The following is a 19,044-nucleotide window of genomic DNA, read 5'->3' on the forward strand; positions in this document are numbered from 1 at the left end:
CATTGAAGGTACTCAGCATGTAATAAATTATGCATCTTTTGTTCTATGTATATTTCAAAAGTCCATAAATAAAAGTATATCAATAGTTTTTAGAAAGCAAATTTGAAAAATTTGAGTTAAATAAAGAGGTTTTTTTGGTAAGTTTGTTAGTGACTCTAATCAGTTGCATCTCTTGTTTATTCCTTAATGTGAATAACTTAAGTTCTGAAGTCTTTTGTTAGAGTTTTAAATTCTAAAATGCTTCTGTTTAGTTGGGGAAAGAATTAAAGTTATAATTAGTCTCCTGTAATAGTCAGCATTAACTAATGAGCATTATTTACGTATGATGCTATGCTCTGCTGTGCATTTAGATTATTCAATCCAAAAAATGCCCCTGACTTTGAATACTAGGGTGCTTTTTACATTCAGATGTGCAGGTAACAAGTGCAGAAATTTATTTTTTGTCTTCTTTTGAATTTTTATGCATGGAAGAGAAGCCATTTAAAGCATTTGTTAGCAATATGCCTCTAGTATATTTCCTTCTAAAGAAAGAAAATATTGAATTTATTTTTACTCAGTCTTATAGGTAGTTTCAGAAATTTATAGCAGAACTATATATATTTTTACCAGACTAATCGACTGTTCCAGTTATGCCTAAGTTGAATAGAGCACAAAATCTATAATCATAGTTTGTTCATAAACAGTCTGTTTATTTTGCATTTAAGGATACCAAGTGATTTTTTTTTTTCATGATTAATTCAATCAAAACCAGAAAAACTATGTAACTAACCCCAGTAGACAGAAATTTTTAGATATGTAGAAGCAGGGTTGTTTTAATACCTAGAATATGATTAAAAACTTTTTGCATGTTTCAGGCTACACTTAGTTGAGGTATCTAAGAAAACTAAGATTCTTCAGCTTCAATAATTTCTGAGCTACCAGTAATGAATTATATTTGTTTGACATTATTCCTAGTAATCTTGATTTTATTTATGGTTGTATAATAGAAGTTAATTCTTAGGGAAGTTGTAGATCTTAGTGTAAACTTGGATCTGAGAACTTTTCTGGAATAATTTGGCATGTCATCTAGTCACTAGGCGAATAATCATATATACATTTTGTTTTGCCAGTAAATTATTTCACAGTTTCATTCTGGCTAAGTCATTGCCCTATCTATTTCTTTAGCGTATTAAAGAGGAAAAACAAGAGTCGGAATTTCTCCCTTCAGCTAGAGGAACATTTAACATCTCCATCAGTGGGGGTAAGTATCTGTTGGTTTTGATTTTGAATTTTTTTTTTAACCATTTGAAAGCAAATAGTCCCTAAGTTTCATTTGAAAATGTATTGCCACAGATGGTAGTGGGTTGTAAAGAAGTACTCAGTTATCATTTAGTATATGTCATCAGTGCCTTGGAAATGGTGGAATGTTCTGACACCGATATGATAGAAACTATATAATCTTTATTATTCTAGTTGCGGCAATCTGGAAAATGTGTTATCTTGCCTTATTTTACTTGTGTACATCTCAGTATATTTCCGTAGATCTCAAAAGTTTGTGTTAGAAATTAATCACTAGTAATTTTCAGAAATTAGCATCCCCCCCTTTGTGTGTACATGTAAAAATTGGTACATGAAGTATTTTTTCTTGTAAGAAAAAGCTTTATGTAACTTGAGTGTATTATTTTCTTATTGCAGATATTGATGGTTTAATCACTCAGGCTTTGCTGACGGGTAACTTTGAGAGTGCTGTTGACCTTTGTTTACATGATAACCGCATGGCTGATGCCATTATATTGGCAATAGCAGGTGGACAAGAACTCTTGGCTCGAACCCAGAAAAAATACTTTGCAAAATCCCAAAGCAAAATTACCAGGGTATGTTATTTTAAAAATAGGTAAACAAACCCAACATTTATCTGATTATAAAAGCAACACACTCTTATAGATCATTGAAATGCCGAAATAGCAAACAGTGAAAAAACTCCACCCATGATTCCTTGACTCGGAAATAGTTATTGTTAATAGCTTGTGGTATGATTGTTCCAGTTCTTGTTTTTTGCATATATAATTTTTTAAGCAAAAAATACTTTCTGTGTTTTTATTGTAGAAAAGTTAGAATATAGAAAATTTTAAGGAGAAAATTTAGCACCCCCTAGCTCTTTCATCAGACAGATTGGTACTTCTTAACCTGAGATTGGTTCCATTTTTTCATATCTCTTTCTATGTATTTGTAGAACTTTTAAAAACAATCAAAATCATACATGTGTGGTTTTGCTTATAGATATTGCCACATATTGCAAACATTTTTCCATATCTTTAAAGATTCTTACAAAAATTTTTAATTGCTCTATAATCTATAGCAAGGATATATTATTTCCCTTCTTTTGGAGTGTTTAGGTATTTCCAATATTTTCCTAATATAGATAAGTTAGTGATAAACATTCTCCTCATGCCTGATGAAGACTTGTTCGAATTTCTAATTGTTTAATGAGGCTGTAGTCCTAGGAAAGAAATTTCTGGTGCAGAAGGTCTGAACATTTTGATGTTATTAAATTTCTTTTCATAAAAGTTATCCCAGTTTTTCCAGCATTGGTTGCTATCATTCATCCCAGCCTTGTCTCATCACCTCCTCCCCTGTTATCTTTTAGTCACACTTGGTTGCCTTTCAGTTCCTCACAAACTCCATGTGCCTTTCTCCTTCAGGACTTTGCACATAGTATTCCTTTTGTCTGGAATGTATTTTTCCTTCTTGATGAAGTTGTTTCCGGCTTCATAGCTCAGTTGTATATGTGCTCAGAAAGTTTTTTCTGATCTATTAGATCCATTATGTCTTCCTGTTAAATGTTTTGATAATACTCCATACTTTCCTTTCTCAGCATTTTATAAAGTATGTTTGTATAATTTTTACTTCAGAATTTTTATAAGAGTTTATTTGAGCCTATGTTAATTTTGAGGAAAAATAATACAATCTTCTGTGTCACTTGGTTCAAGGAAAAACTTCACTTTGCCATTGCTTTATTCTACATGAAACTAGTGTGAATAATGGTAGTTTGAAAGATATGATTCATTAGCCAGAGTTAATTTTTATTAATATACCAAAGCCTTTTAATTCTCCCTTTCTTTCCCTTTTCCAAGCTAATCACTGCAGTGGTGATGAAGAACTGGAAAGAGATTGTTGAGTCTTGTGACCTTAGAAATTGGAAAGAGGCTTTAGCTGCAGTATTGACTTATGCTAAACTTGATGAGTTTTCAGCCCTTTGTGGTAAGAAAATGAACTTTATATTATGTATATGGCATGGTATGTTGTAAATAAAATTGACAGATATTAGAAATTTTTGTAAACCTACTAGTCTCAAATAAGATAAAGGAATTCTCTTAATAACTATGAAGTGTCAGGTGGGTACTAGGCTAATTGGAGGGATCACTTTGTAAATTATATAAATGTCTAACCACTATGCTATATACCTGAAAGTAATATGAAATAATATTAAATGTCAACTGTAATTGGAAAAAAAATTAAAAATTAAAAAAGAAAAAGTACTTATTTGACTACTTCTCTTAGAATTATTAACTATATTACTTCTTCATACCTAGTTATTATTTTTAATAATACTGTTTAATGATTTTGGTTTTGACATGGACTTAGGAATCTTGTCTCTGCCACATGACAGAGTGATTTTGTTTCCACCTGCTACTCATTGGTTGTGAAGTTTAATCTATCCTTCTGAAAATATCATTGGGTTGCTTACAACCTCATATACAGATTGTGTTGGGTATAATCTTATTTTGTTTTCCTCTTTATCTGTAGATCTTTTGGGAACCAGGCTTGAAAGTGAAGGTGATAGCCTCTTGCAGACTCAGGCCTGTCTCTGCTATATTTGTGCAGGGAATGTAGAGAAATTAGTTGCATGTTGGACTAAAGCTCAAGATGGGAGCAACCCTTTATCCCTTCAGGTTAGTATCTTTGAAACAAAGGGTGCTTTCTCCATAGTGTTGTTGTCTTTCACTCTGTTTATATTCTAGAATTGATTTGTTCTAGAAGTTCATTGCTTTCAGCCTTACTCTACATTTTAGAAGTTCTTTTGCTGGATAATTATATGTATTTATTGCTATATTTGGAAGGACAAAGTTTGAGATGATAGGATAGTTAAATGGGGTTGCAGCTGTTTGTAAGATCAGGTTGTGATTTGGTAGTTGACTAGGGGACATAGGAGGCCAGGACGTAGGAGGCCAGAGTATAAATACAGCCTTTGGCTTTACTTCTTCCTCTTGCTCCTCTCTGCCTCCAGCGATCCTGTCTGCCTTGGGGACAGAAAAAAAGCAATGTGGGGTAAGGAGTGGGAGGCATCCCTATAGCAATAGAGAATCTTCATCGTTAAGGGGAAATGAAAGTAAGGTCATTGGAATCCCATGTAGCACCAATACTCAGGCAAGAAAGGAAGTAAAAAATGGGACATTTCTCAGGCACTGAGTAACTATATATTTAAGTTTTTTTCCTAAGCATTTAATCAAGACTCTCATGATATTTCAGTCTCATTTTTTTTTTTTCTCCCTGGAAAGAGGTTTTCTCAGTGGGGTAGTTGCTTGTTTGATCACTCTGTTGAAATTGAAAATTTGATAGGAAATCAAGGTTTCCCCCTTCTAAGTGCTTTTGAGAGAAAACATACTTGTTTTGCTTCTGGATTTGTGTACTTATGAAGGGCAGGTGGGTAGGATATTCTTTATATGCTTTATACCTAAAGCATAGCTTCCCATTATTGAAAGAATTGGTATTGAAGAGCAACATGAAAATCTTTAGGTTGGAATAGTAAACCTATTTGGAGGTCAGCTCACAGTAGTACTATTTTTATAATGATAGTATGATGTTTTCACTCATAGTTTTTCCTGCACCTGCTGGAACTCAGGTTTCTGCCTTCAGACATCTGCCTATTTTCACTTTGGATATTTGCATATTTTAGCTCACAAGTATCTGGCAGTTTAAGGATGTTTAGGAGAAAGTGGTAACCTATGCCCTGTCCATGGGTAAGAGATCTTCTTCCTCCTTACTTTTTCAGTTACCTGAATGGTAGTCAACTATTCTAGACCTTTCTAAGAGAATTAATAATAGGTACTATACTTTTAGTAGGTTTTAGAAATCTTAGTAACTCTTTATCTTTTCCTGCTTCTTCTCATACATATCTTGGTATCTTTGTCTGTTTTTCCTTTACTGTCCCTTCTTTTTTTCTTTTAGGATCTGATTGAGAAAGTTGTCATCCTACGAAAAGCTGTACAACTTACACAAGCTGTGGACACTAATGCTGTAGGATTTCTTTTGGCTGAGAAGATGAGTCAGTATGCCAACTTGTTGGCAGCCCAGGGCAGTATTGCTGCAGCCTTGGCTTTTCTTCCTGAATGTACCAACCAGGTAATTAGAACTGGCCATTTTTCTTCTTTTAACATATGAGTAAGGTGAGTTCAGTAGATAGCATTCAGTATTAAACTTAAACATACTAGTAAGTGGAATGTTTTGGAGTCTTGAATTTTTATCACCTGACTATAAGTGAATGTTATTGATAATTCTTCAGGATCATTTTAGGTGTACTCACGCTGTATGTATTCTCTTGTAGTATGATAGATCCCTTTGTACAGAGAGACATAGTACTTGAGGAAATGAGGAAAATAATTGGAAAAAGGACCAACTTTTTATTACTTAAGCCAAATGCTAATTTGTTTACAAGGTCCTTTGTAGGAATCCTCGATGTTGAAAAACTATAAATGTTAATACTTAAACTATTGGGTTATAATTTTATAATTCCCACAAGTGCCATCCCAGATATTAGTGAAGAAGCTCATCCTATATAACATTTCAGTCTGATGCCGTCTTTGGGCAAGTATATTTTTAAAGTATTTAAGGCCGAAGGAACCACATTACATTCTTAGTATCGTATCTTTATTTGGTGTGCAGTAAAACTCAGGCATTTTCATGGTATTGGTTTCAGTTCACTAAGTGCTGAGTATACAGTGATGAACGAGATGGCCAAGATCCTTTCCCTGAGGGAGTTTCCAAACTCAAAATGACTGTAGATGAGTAAACATGGGATTCCAGAAGTGCAAAATACTGATAAGAGGTAGTGCTGTGGGAGCACAGAAGAGGGAAACCTAAAACCCACAGGGAAGTACAGGTGGAAGTCGGTGTGGCATTTTAGGAAAGTTTTCCACAAGTAGGGTATTTATGTCTACAGTGTGTGTCTGACAGAGCTTAATTTTTAGCCTTGCATTATTTCTATACTTTTTATTGTAAAGTTTCTTCTGTTTTTGGATGGATTTTTTTTTTTTAAAGTTTTTTTCCGCATCTTGTTTGTTCGAGAAGTATCAGTAAATTTCATCGAGTAAAAATACATCTGTGTACCAGGACTGGAGAGCATAGTATGACTCTGGGTGGTTTTGTATATACTTACATGCAGGATCCAGCTCATATCTTTCTAAACTGTTACTGAGAATAAAAGGTAGAATAGAAACTTAGTCTTTATGATCACTTTGGCATAATAGTTTTATATGAATTTTTACTTAATAAGGTCTCATTTTTACATTGATGTATAAAACTTTATTTTAAGACTAACTTAATCTAAGACCTTTAGATCCAGCCTTAGAATTAAACTCTTTTCAATACCACTTATAACCACATATATTTTTATACATTATTCTTCATGCTTTTTTTTGGACTTTAAAGAATATTCTTTACAAAAATACCATGATTTTGATGTTACTTTCTCCTGTATGTCTCAGTAGACGCTTAGTATTTTCTGGGAAATATGTCCTGAGACTTTGTGATATCATTCTGGTATATAATTCTCCTCCATGAAAGACAATAAAGTATACCTAAAAAGTTTAAATGACATCTTCAATCCTTAATGAATTTGTAGAAATATATAAATTTTAAAGATATTAAAATGAATTCTTGCTAAAACATTTCAACATTGCTTTTTTGTTATTGTGAATACCTGGAACATGCATATAGTCAACTCTCACTATATATCTATATAATTATAGATCTATATAAGCTTCTTTGAGTTTATCTCTCTCTTAGATCACCATTTTCTTCCATCACCGTCTTTAGCATTTAATTCTCTTTTAGGGCCTTTTTTCCCTACAAAAAATGTTATATATTTCTTAACTACCTTTTTATGATTTGTGAGAATTACTCTACAAGAAAACAAAAGAGCAGTGTTGAGAAGTGACATTGATCTTGCATGCTACCATGTAGTGGGCATAATTCAAATCCCTGCCTCAGTTAAATTACAAGTTACATTATATATTATGGACCTTTGGTGTCAGAAACCATGTCAAACCCTAATGTGCCAGAGTCAATTGTATACGCACAAATATATGAATGATCAAGCTTACTTGAAGAAAGTCAACATGCTGTCATATATTTGGGTGAACTCGTAACAGCTTACTTTGTCTAATCCATTGTTTCTTATAGCCAAATATTGTGCAGCTTCGTGACAGACTTTATAAAGCACAAGGAGAGCCTGTACCAGGACAGGAATCAACTAAAGTTCCTTATGAGAGGCAGCAGCTGCCCAAGGGCAGGCCTGGACCAGTTGCTGGCCACACGCAGATGCCGAGAGTTCCAACTCAACAATATTATCCCCATGTGAGTAATATGGTCCAGATTAAGTAGGAACATTTATGTATTTCTGTTCAAATTAGTTTTAATTTGTTCAGTTAGAGACATCTGCTATGATGTCTAGACAACATTGTTTTAATAGTTGTACTTTTTATATTTTTCAAAGTGGTATTTAAGATCTGTTTTTAAACATCATCCCTTTAATCTTGTTAAATAGATTATGTTTTAGATGTAAATTCATTTAAGCTCTCCAAGGAGATTTCATCATCACTTAAGCTTCCCTTACGCATGTATATCTGTTCTTGAAACTTTTAGATTTGATTCATCTAACAAACGAAGTAAAGCAACGGGAACAATTTTGTGGGTTATTTGATTAATTTTATAAAATATTTTTTAAAAATAGTCTTTTTTTGAATAATTTTTTCTGAATAATTAGTGTAGGTTTACTATATCTTCATTATCCATACCATAAAGAGTATCGAGAATACAAACTTTTTGGGGAGACAACTTGGATATTAGAGAAAAGTGAATAATCAAAGGTTTATAAAATTGCAGGTCAAAGAGAATGTGAAGATGATTAACTAATTTTTATTAATTCAATTTTTAAAATATGTAGTGGCATAAAATGTGGCCCTTGTTGTCTTTTACTATTTCATGTGGAAACTATGTTTCTAGACCAGCAGATAACCTTCCTGTTTTTAAAGGGAAAGTACATATTTTTTTATAAGTAATAAATGGTCTTGATTAAAAACAGTTTAACAGGTCCTCTGCCCATTTTAATACAGAACAAATTGCTGATACAATTGACAGGATCTTTCTTATATTTCATTCTAACAAAGTAAATATAAAATCACGAAAAACTTAAAAAAAATCAAATCATACTTTTTATCTATTCTTTTGGTTAGTAATGAATCAGGATAGATTGCATTTGAATATAACTTTAACATTCTAAGAGAACACTCTGTTTCGTTTTTTCATTCATTTCACAAATTTTTATTGAGAGCCTGCTGTGAGTGCCTGTCTTTATCCTACATGATTGGGGTATATTGGTAGAGAAAACATTAAATTCCCAAATCCTGTAGAGATTTAGAAGTCTATGACATAGGTAATGGCTGGGGAAACTGAGACGTAGAGTGTACAAGCAACCAACCAGAGTTTTAAGACATAGAGCTTGGAATTTTAAACATTGTGTGGTTAGTTAATTGGCATTTTGGGGCTAGAACTTTAGAGCATCTTGAGTTGGTACTAAAGTAGTAAAGCATTCTCTGCATTGGGAGAAGAGAGTATTTGCTCTTTATGTCCTTGGGTTTATCTGTCTTTCTGAGAAAGCAAAAACATCTTTGATTTAACAATCTCATACTTTTAAGAAAAGGAAAACAAATTCAACCATAAATTAAACAGTGATTTTCTTTTACTTTTTTTCCCCTATTCCCAGCTTTTAGTGAAGTTTCTGCAACTTAGCATGGCTGTCATTAGGCCATGCTGCATCTTTTCTTAGGGCAACAGTGGCAAGAAATCAGACATCTTTCCTTACTGCTACTATTTAAAGATTAACACATATTTATTTCAACATGGATTTGAAATCTTAATCTCTTTTGGTAATGAGGATTCAGAGTCAGAGATATTCTGTGCCCACAGTTTTAGATTGTAAGAGCTTAAATCCGTAAATATTCTATGGGGGGGGCGGTTCTTGGCATTCATAAGGGAAAAAAAAATTAGAAGAAAAGAGAAAGGAACAAAACAACTGCCTAGCCAAGAGTCTAGGAATTACCACATGCACCCTAGAACTTTTTGTCTTGGGGGTCCTTCTTTGGGAACCACAGTGTGACTTAAGATGACCATTGAAGAGTCAGATATCTGTAGGTGATTCAGCAGTTTTTGAGTTATCCAGGAGCTGAAACCCTGTGTTTATGTGGCAGTGATTTTCTTGATTAAAGATTATGATATGTTGAATGAGGACAGTGACTTGTGGTTTTAAAGGAATGTTTACAAGCAGGAGTAAAGGGAATGAAAGGGAGGCCAGATTTGTTCCACTTCTACTTTGACCAGCACATCTTTGCTATTACTTGTTTATATATTGGAGTTCTACAGATAGGACTTTGATGGCTTAGAAAAAAAAATTGAAAGCCTCTGAACTCCAGGGTAGGCAACATGGTGTAGAGTACAGACACTGGCCTGGGAATTAGGAGACCTGAAATTATTTCTAGTTCCTTTACCACAGAGTTTATGGATCTTAGTAAACCTCTTTATTTCTTTGGGCTTTGGTTTTCTCCATGGTAAAGGGCGGGATTAGACTGGATGTTCTTTAATATTCTCTGTATGATTCTAAGCCTCATATAAGACTAATTTGATATTTATGGCTGTAATGAAATCCAGAAAAGGGAACTTAAAGCAATATGTTTATCTTTCTAATAGCATGAATACTATTAATGCTTTAAAAATCACTTTTTTATGCAGTTACCTTTTTTTCTCTGAATGTTTTTCCTTCCCTACTTACAGTACCTAGCTCCACTCCACCCCACTCCCTTATTCTTGACATTTGAATGGCATTGTTCTTTGTGCTTTGATCAGGTTTTCATATTAATTTTCTTACTGCCTCTCTCCCTTTGTTTTATTGTGAATGTGTTTTTCTTTTGAAATTTCCAGTTACCTTGAAAGCAATTGCCTGTGTGTCTTGCTGCTCTCACTTTTTGCTTTGCTTACAGCCATTGATTCCTTTTTGGGTTTTTCCTTCTTTTAACATTTTCATCTTTTATTTTCTGTGATTGGTGTTTCTTTGTTCGATTCAGGTTAGAATTGCCCCTACTGTCACTACCTGGAGTAACAAAACTCCTACCGCCCTTCCCAGCCATCCACCTGCAGCCTCTCCCTCTGACACACAGGTATATCCTTCATTATTCCTCTTCGAGCAGAATTTTGCTCACTTAAATATATATGTAGTTGTGTATTCTCTATCCTCCTTCTCAAGTTCCCTTTCTCCCATCCACCCATCTGTCTGCCTGCTTATTGCATTTGAATGATTTTAGGATGCAAGAAGCAGTTTTTAACATAGTTAATTTGTTTTCTTATCCCTCTCTCATCCTTTGCAGTTCTAAATTGACTTGAGCTAGAAAAACATCAGCCAAGGTTCTAGCAATGGTTTAAATCTGATTTCACTAGAGATTTTCTTTTTCTTTTTTTTTTTTGAGCATTGTAGAAATTGAAGAGAAGCAAACTTCCCTTGTAGCATTTATACCTATATTTCCAAAGTGTGGATGGAATTTAGTAAAGATGGAAAATCCTGGTGATTTACTATAAATACCATTGACACTGTTTCATGAGGCTATTAGCATCTGTTGTCATTCATTGCAGTTATTACCTTGAACCTGTCTGATCTTTAAATCACTAAGAATAGTTGCTCAGAAAACGCACTCTGGAGAAGATAGAATGTGCAAAATGCAATGTTTCTTACATAATAATTTTTTTTTAATAGAATTCCTCTTCGAATATTATAAATCCATCAGGTAAGATTCTTGATTCCAAATAATCCTCCTTTTACCATATTCTTATTTCCTAGGGAGAAAATCCTCCACCTCCAGGTTTCTTAGTGCATGGAAATGTTAATCCAAACATTGCTGCAGCTCAGCTTCCCACATCTCCAGGTCATATGCACACCCAGGTACCACCTTATCCACAGCCACAGCGTAAGTAGTGTGACCGTGAAGTCTTTTCACAGCAGCATGTCTTATCTAGTGTAGTAACTATTTACTTTGAAGCTCCAAAGCCATGATTAAATCAGTTTTAACAAGTAAAGAAAGAGCCAAGGTGTGTAGAGCCCGAGTCCTTGCTATTCAGAGACATGGTTTCCTTGGGAAGCATCTTGAGTCAGCATGCTAACAAACAGCTCCTATGTCGATCCATTCAGAACACTTGGCTCCTGTTCCTGCGCCTTTACTAAGACCTATTAAAGAGAGTAAGTTGTCCCATGATTTGGTTATAAAACAATAGAATTTTAGAAATTATTTGGTACATATTCTTTTCCTTCTGGCAGCATGACACAAACTATTTTTGAAAAACTGTTTCCAAGGGATATTTCTTGTTGTTTTCCATTTATTTTATTTCTTTAAGATACAGGCTTTTTTTTTTTTTTTTTTTTTAAAGAGTAGTTTTAGGTTTATAGCAAAATGGAAAGTACTGGAATTTCTAATATACCTCCTGCCCTCCCTGCAAACCTCCCCAAGTGTTGACACCCTGCACCACAGTGGTACACCTGTTACTGTCAATGAGCCTACACCCCTACTTCATTATCATCCAAAGGCCATACTTGGGTTCTTTCTCCATGTTGCACCTTCTGTGAATTTTGACAAATGTATGATAATGACATATATCCACCATTGGCTTTTGTTTTTTTCCAGAAAATATTTGTACTTAGCAAAATATCACCACTATTTTAAAATTAAATGAAAAGCAAAAAATAAAAATCTCAAAGGGGCAAACTATATGTCTAAACAACTATTATAAAAACAAGAGGCCATTATCTAGTAGGAACTAGTCTTTATGAGCACGCTCTATGCCATAATGGATATTCTTAACATAAATACAAACTTGATACAACTTTTCACTCAAATGCTCAATGTGAAAGTACTGTCTCAAGAAGAACCATTCTACTTGATTTACTCTGTAGAAGTTCATACCCCTGGTCACTCAGAATGTGGTGATATTAAGATCTTTGTTATGAGTTCAGGTCTTTGCATTAAAATATTAGGTGGCTGCCTGATTGCTTACTAACCAACTATGTGCAGCATACTAAATATTATATGGTAATTGTTTTGTCAGGAATCAGAGAGAGTTGACTATTAATTTGGAACTGTACTTAGAATTTGACTTAGAATTTGAATAGCTGATGATTTTACTAGATGTGAGAGAAGATTTGATTCATAACAGTAGTACTCATTCTATAGTTCTTATGGTAGGGAAGATCTTGAGCTGCCACCAAACTCCCTATAACTTTTATTGTAAAGGATGTGTGATACCTCTTTGTATATGTAATTCCTCCATGGTTCCACCTGGTGGCTAGTGGCTGTCACTGCAGTCTTTTCACGGAAATAGGAAGTCTCAAAAAAGGTTCATTCTTTTTGTAAAATTTACTTTTCGATTATAGTAGGCATACAATTTTGTATTAGTTCCAAGAATACAACGTAGTGATTAGACATTTATATACCTAATGAAGTGATCTCTGGAAAGTCTAGTGCAGAAAAGAGTTAGTCTTGGCAGTTTTGGGGTCTGACGATTCAAAGGTTTTCATAGTCCACAGTATCTGGAGATGACAGGTTTCAAATACAGTATCCAATGACTTTTAGTATATTTCGGGCATCTAAGCTATCAAAAGCATACCATGTTTGGTCATAACTTCTTGTTAAAAGAATGATGAAAACAGTTGCTATGAGATGAGGTAACTTTGGTTTTCTGTTGCTGTCTGAATGAACTTGTAACTAATTAAACTTTTTGTTTCTTCTCCTTGGTATAGCTTATCAACCAGCCCAGCAGTATTCCTTCGGAACAGGGGGGTCAGCAACATACCGACCTCAGCAACCTGTTGCTCCTTCTACTTCAAATGCTTACCCTAACACCCCTTACATATCTTCTGCTTCTTCCTATTCTGGGCAGTCTCAACTGTACGCAGCACAGCACCAGGTTTCTCCACCTGCCTCCAGTCCTACTGCTTCTTTTCCCCCTTCCCCTTCCTCTGGAGCATCCTTCCAGCATGGCGGACCAGGAGCTCCACCATCTTCAGCTTATGCACTGCCTCCTGGAACAACAGGTATACTGCCTGCTGCCAGTGAGCTGCCTGCGTCCCAAAAAACAGGTCTGAGCTTGAAAGGGATTTGGTTTGGCTCCCTTCTTTATTTTTTCATGAACACGTGGGTGGATATTTCTAACTTTGTATCCTGGGTAATGTGAGGTATTGAATTTTTACAATAAATTCTAAAACTATTTCTAAAAGTATGATGCTCCCATAATGAGCTTTAGTTGCTAAATGAAAGCTTTAGAGCTTCAAAAGAGTAAGAGTGTGTGGTCTACATTGAACTTAAAGTGGTTAGAAATTAATCTGCAAGATAAGTGGTGGTTGGAACCAGATTTAATTGACATCAATTTCTTTACTAGAGCAAAACTATACTCTTTGTTCTCACTGAGAAATTTTAAATTTTTAAAATTATTTATGCCTTAAACTCATTCATGAAGATTAAACAGTACAGGATCTTAGTGAGGCTGTACAAATTTTTTAATTACATTTGCTCATAAAGGTGAGGAGGGATCTCGAATGCTTACCTAAAGGAAAAAAGTGAGAGAACACAACAAACAGAATCTCTAACAGTAGAAATCAGTATACAATAGTGTATTGGTTCTCCATTAGGGCTATACTACCCTCTCAAACATTTTGGAAATTTCTAGATGTGTGGTGCGTTTGTTTTTTTGTCTGGTAGTGTAGTTGTGCCTGAGATTTTCTAATTAAAATCATCATTTAAAATTTTATCATGAAATACATGTTTTATAAATTTTTTATTTCTCATGTTACAATTAGAGCAATATATTAATTTTTTATTTGTTAGGTTATATTATCTGATTTTCATTTTAGGATAGTAAAAGGGGCCTCAGAAGCATGCACTATAAAAAGGGATCAATGAATCAGGGTTAAAAACCACTAATGTAGTGGTTAAGAATGTAGGCTTTGAAATTATATTTCCTGGTTTTTTTTATCCCTGCTTCACTACTATCCGTGACCCTTGAGTATTATGTGACCCTTAAGTAAGTTACTTCTGTAAGCCTCAGTTTCCTCAAGATAATAATAGTACCTACTCATGACTTACAAAAAGGATTGAATGCATTAGCTCATTAAAAGCATTTAGAGATAATGACTGCAAAATTATCTCTGATTACACAAAACCTCACTCAGAGTTCTGTGCATTTTAGTATTTGAAAATAATTTCTTTTTCAGATTATAACTGAAGATTTTGAATTATAGGGACATAAAGATGAGTGAGTTTTGCTTTTCTCCTAATACTGAAGTTGCTCCTGGGGAGTCCAGTATATATTTTTATCCTTTTTTGTCCTCAGCAGAAGCTTTAATTGCTAAAAATATCAAAAACTTGGATCTGTTAAGGAAATAGTCTTTTCTAATAAAGACTTATGGATCCAGAATTATAGACATATTTCCTCCTCCTTAATATACAGTATTAAAGCCCAGAATACCAAAAATCTCTCTCTCTCACACACACACACACACACACACACACACACACACGCATTATGTATGTATCATCATTTGCTGCATAAATAAAATTTCTTGAATTTTCAATACAAATACTTCAATAGGTTGATATTTTAGAGAGGAGTGCTAATTAAGTTGTAGAATTTAAAACCTGGGTGAGGACAGTATCAACATTGTTTCAGTGAATAGTTGGATACTAGAGTTCCTGACTGAAAGATGGATTTGAGTAACTCCCCACTTGAAAGGCGATACAGGGAAGTTGGAAAGTGAATTGTCATTTATTGAACATATATTGGCCATGTGCTAATATTTGACAAGTATTTTCTTATTTAAATCTTAAACCATAAAAAATAGGAATAATTATTTCTTTAAAAATTGACATGAGGAAACCTGAGTTTCCTAGGAGTTTTATTATATTCTCATGATTTTTACATTTACATTGTGACAATCTCCAAGTTGAGATACAAACTCAGAGCCCATGTTCATTCTTCTTTACTATGTATAGTTTTATTTTGATGTGATAAAAGTAGCTATCAGTGTTGGAATTAGAAAAATAATTTAGCAACATTGTTTTAGGCATTTGTTACATCATCTAAGTTAAATATTTGCATGGGTATCTTTTTCTTCTTAAGCAAAACTGCAGCTGGCCATGAGATAACAGTCTTTGCTTTTATACAAAGTAACAATGTTCTAACCTGGCTGAGAAACAGAGCGGCTAATAGGAAGAAGCAGCCAAACATTTTCAGTATTTAGCATGCACTAAGCTAGCTGCTTTGTTACTTCTTGCATGTTAATACTTCCTTATATTTTAATTAACAGTTGTAGCTTTTATCATATTCTATTTTTTAATTTCCTGTAAATTTTGCTTAGGTTATACAAATAATTGTGACTGAAAATTTTATCTTTGTTCTAATGTGTCTTAGATCATATCATGGTTTTTCTGTAGGACTTGGAAATTCTGCTTGTGCAGTGGATGATTCTTGACGGACACTAGAATTTTCAAGCCCTCTAACTATTAGGAGACCACAAAATCCTGTGCCCAAACTCAGAGAAACTAATGTTATAATCATCAAGATATTCATTCAGTAATTTTTTTAAATTAGGTAAATTCTTTAATGAGTATTCAGTCTATAATCACAATTTAAGTAGAGGTAGGGAGGCTGAAAAACACTATATTTCTAGCGAACAGCATGTAGCTTTGTTATCAATTGGAACATAAAATTTACAGTTGGGCCAAATTTTGGAAAGCCTTAAATACCAGGCCAAGAATTTTATACTTCATATGGTAAGAAGAAAAGTTCTAGTGAAGAAGTTGAACTGATCAGAAGCATGGTCGAGTCGATACTTGAGAAGTTAATCTGAAGGTGATCCTACAAAAGAGATTGTGGGCAGCATGGCAGAATTAGACAAGGAAAACAGACTGTCTCCCAGTTCTAGGTATAATGTGCTAACAGTTAGGGTAGTGAGATACTGGTTTAGTGGTGGCAGCACAAAAAGCAGGAAGTTTTCCTCGTTTTACTTGCTGGGTTAAGTAGGATACTACCTGTCACTTTTGTGTGTGTGCGTCCCTGGTTTAATGTAAGCTTGTTAATAAAGGTGAGCACTTTCAATTTGAAGGCCCTAGAATTTTACTCAGATTATTTTCTGATAAAATGACCTTCGAGCTATCATGAAACTGTCTTTGGGTCAACCTTGTTGATTTCATTTAACAATGGATAATTTAGGTGTATAATCTTGGACTTCTTTACATAGAGGAGTCTTGAAGGGACATAATATTGCATATATTTATGAAACAGTATTTTGAAATTTTTTTGTAAATTTTCACAAATATTTCTTAGTCAAATTATAAGGGTCTTTTATATTTTATATCTAACCTTTTAAATAAAGAAGCATAATAGCCTTCCTTTTTAAAAATTGTTTTGGAAAGTTCTGTTTTATGTCATTAGAAATGACCTCAAAGGTTCATGTCTTTCTAAATTTTAATTTTTAATTTTGTCACCTTTTTTTTTATGTGACATGTTAGGCCTTTAGTGGAAAGGAGATACATATTGTTGACTAGGATACTCTATTCTCTTCATTTCAAATTACCTTCTAGCCAAAGTTCTCTATACCACCAGTGCTAATATTTTGTGAATCCACTGAAAAGTATCTCAGCCAGTACATAGATCCTATCATTATGTTTCTGCCAGAATACCTAGGAAGGTTCCCAGTGAGAAGTGGGATTCAAGTAAAGATGGCATGCAGCTCCTCTCCTGCATGTAAGGCCTAGCAGTTTCCTCTTCCTTCCCCCAAAGACCTGTGGAGGACTGATGCCTATGTTAACATGGATAAGGGGCTCCAGTGACATGCCATACTCAGATTTTAAATTACCTTTCTCTTGATTTTTATTAATTTTTCACTGTAGGATTTTGAGAGACTCTAGACAATAAAATTAAAATTATCTGTAATTCTACCACCCAAATATAACCACTAATAATTTAGGTTTATATATTCTCTTTATATACATATATACACACACATATACATGTGTATATGCATGTAATAAAAATTTTTAATGTTAAAATATACATAACATACAATTTATCATTTTAATTTTTTTTAAGAGTATAGTTCGATAATGTTAAGTACATTTACGTTATTATACAGCCATAACCACTGCTTATCTACAGAACTTTTTCATCATCCCTTAGTGAAATTATAACTGCCCCCTCCCCGAGCCCCCGGTAATCACTGTTCTACTTTCTATCTATCTATGTGTCTTTGACTGCATCATATAAGGATCATAGAATATTTCTCCTTTTGTAACTGGCTGTTTTCACTGTCTTCAAGATTCATCAGTGTTGTGGTATATGTCATAATTCTTTCCTTTTTTAAGGCTGAGTAATATTTCACTGTATTTTTATACCACATTTTGTTTATCCATTCATCTGCACATGGGCATTTTGGCTATTGTCAATAAAGCTGGGGTGAACATGGATATACAAATATCTGTTCAAGTTTCTGCTTTCAGTTCTTTTGGACATATACTCAGAAGTGGAATTGCTAGATCAAATAGTAATTAAATATTTCATTTTTTGAGGAACTACCAGACTGTTTTCCATAGCGGCTACACCACTTTACACTCCCACTAGCAATGCCATATTTTCTTTTTTCTTTTTTGATTCTGGCTATTCTAATAGCCGTGCAATAGTATTAGAAATAGTATTCTAATAGCTGTGAAATGTGCATGTGTTTTTAAAGGATTGAGATCATAACACACACATCATTTTACATCTTTTTGTTCTTAATGTTACACCATGAACCATTCTTTTGCCAGTTAGTCATGCCATCATTTAAAGAGTTATGAAAGAGACGTATCACCATTTTATAGTTTTTTTGAAAGAATAAAGAGATTATTTCCTCTTCATAATTTTATGAGAGAATTAATGCTCCAGATTAGACTGTGTTGTGTTGATTTTTTCAGCGTTGACCAGGAATATCATTGTGTACTTCTCTAATGAACGTTCGTGATACTTTCTTCTGTAGATATTTGTGTTCTTCATGGAGCTTGCTTTACCTGATGTTGCTATTGAAGTGTATCCCTATAAATGAGAAGTCAGTTTGTTTTTAAAAAATCATATTTAAACAATTTAAAGACAGAAAAGCAAAAAGATTGAAAGGGGTTAGAATTATAGCAGAGACAAAACTGCATTAAATTGGTAAGAGATTTGAACAAGTAATATTTGGCTGAAATAAAACATGGTCTAAATCTTTTGCATGGTTTGAGGTTAGAAGGAGTCAGGCATGTATTTTGGGGAGAACTTTGATTATTGTACAACTGTTATTTTCTATTCAACAGACATTCCCACCCTCAAGTTATGCAGGCTAACCACTGGCTCTGTGTTCCGTTGAGGTTCTTTTTGTTTCTGATTTGATTTAGTTTCAGTCATAACTTTGAACTTGATGTGATGCAAATTATAACTTCATTATCATTTTGCCAAAGGGACATAAGAAATTGCTCCACACATTTTTTTATGCTGCTGATAGTTTTTGAAATCAGGATACTGTTTCAGGTTTAAGTCACTGCCATGAGAGGCGCGAGGGAAAATAGCTCTCATCTTCTGATATTGCCTCTCATGGGGCAAGGAAAGAGGGCATGCTTTTGGGAGCACTACCTAGAAAAAAAAAGGGTCAAGGCCAAGGTATTTTCATTACTTTAAGTTTGTAAT

The 19,044-nt window shown here is 33.9% G+C and overlaps 1 protein-coding gene across 40 annotated transcripts in view; it reads left to right on the forward strand.

The window, feature by feature from the left end:
• Nucleotides 1-19,044, forward strand: part of SEC31A (SEC31 homolog A, COPII coat complex component) — a 59,933-nt gene that overhangs the window by 29,950 nt on the left and 10,939 nt on the right. For 11 of the 40 annotated variants that reach the window (XM_036227795.1, XM_036227796.1, XM_036227786.1 and 8 more), the window contains 9 exons: nucleotides 1,165-1,240; nucleotides 1,675-1,853; nucleotides 3,114-3,240; nucleotides 3,787-3,932; nucleotides 5,209-5,382; nucleotides 7,441-7,614; nucleotides 10,377-10,469; nucleotides 11,144-11,270; nucleotides 13,094-13,432. In XM_036227795.1, coding sequence (XP_036083688.1) covers nucleotides 1,165-1,240; nucleotides 1,675-1,853; nucleotides 3,114-3,240; nucleotides 3,787-3,932; nucleotides 5,209-5,382; nucleotides 7,441-7,614; nucleotides 10,377-10,469; nucleotides 11,144-11,270; nucleotides 13,094-13,432 — 1,435 coding nt within the window. The remainder of the gene's footprint in view (nucleotides 1-1,164; nucleotides 1,241-1,674; nucleotides 1,854-3,113; nucleotides 3,241-3,786; nucleotides 3,933-5,208; nucleotides 5,383-7,440; nucleotides 7,615-10,376; nucleotides 10,470-11,143; nucleotides 11,271-13,093; nucleotides 13,433-19,044) is intronic. The other 29 variants (XM_016156227.2, XM_016156235.2, XM_016156228.2 and 26 more) reach the window with 5 other exon arrangements.

Source organism: Rousettus aegyptiacus, unplaced genomic scaffold (assembly GCF_014176215.1).
Source record: "Rousettus aegyptiacus isolate mRouAeg1 unplaced genomic scaffold, mRouAeg1.p scaffold_m13_p_10, whole genome shotgun sequence".
NCBI lineage: Eukaryota > Metazoa > Chordata > Mammalia > Chiroptera > Pteropodidae > Rousettus > Rousettus aegyptiacus.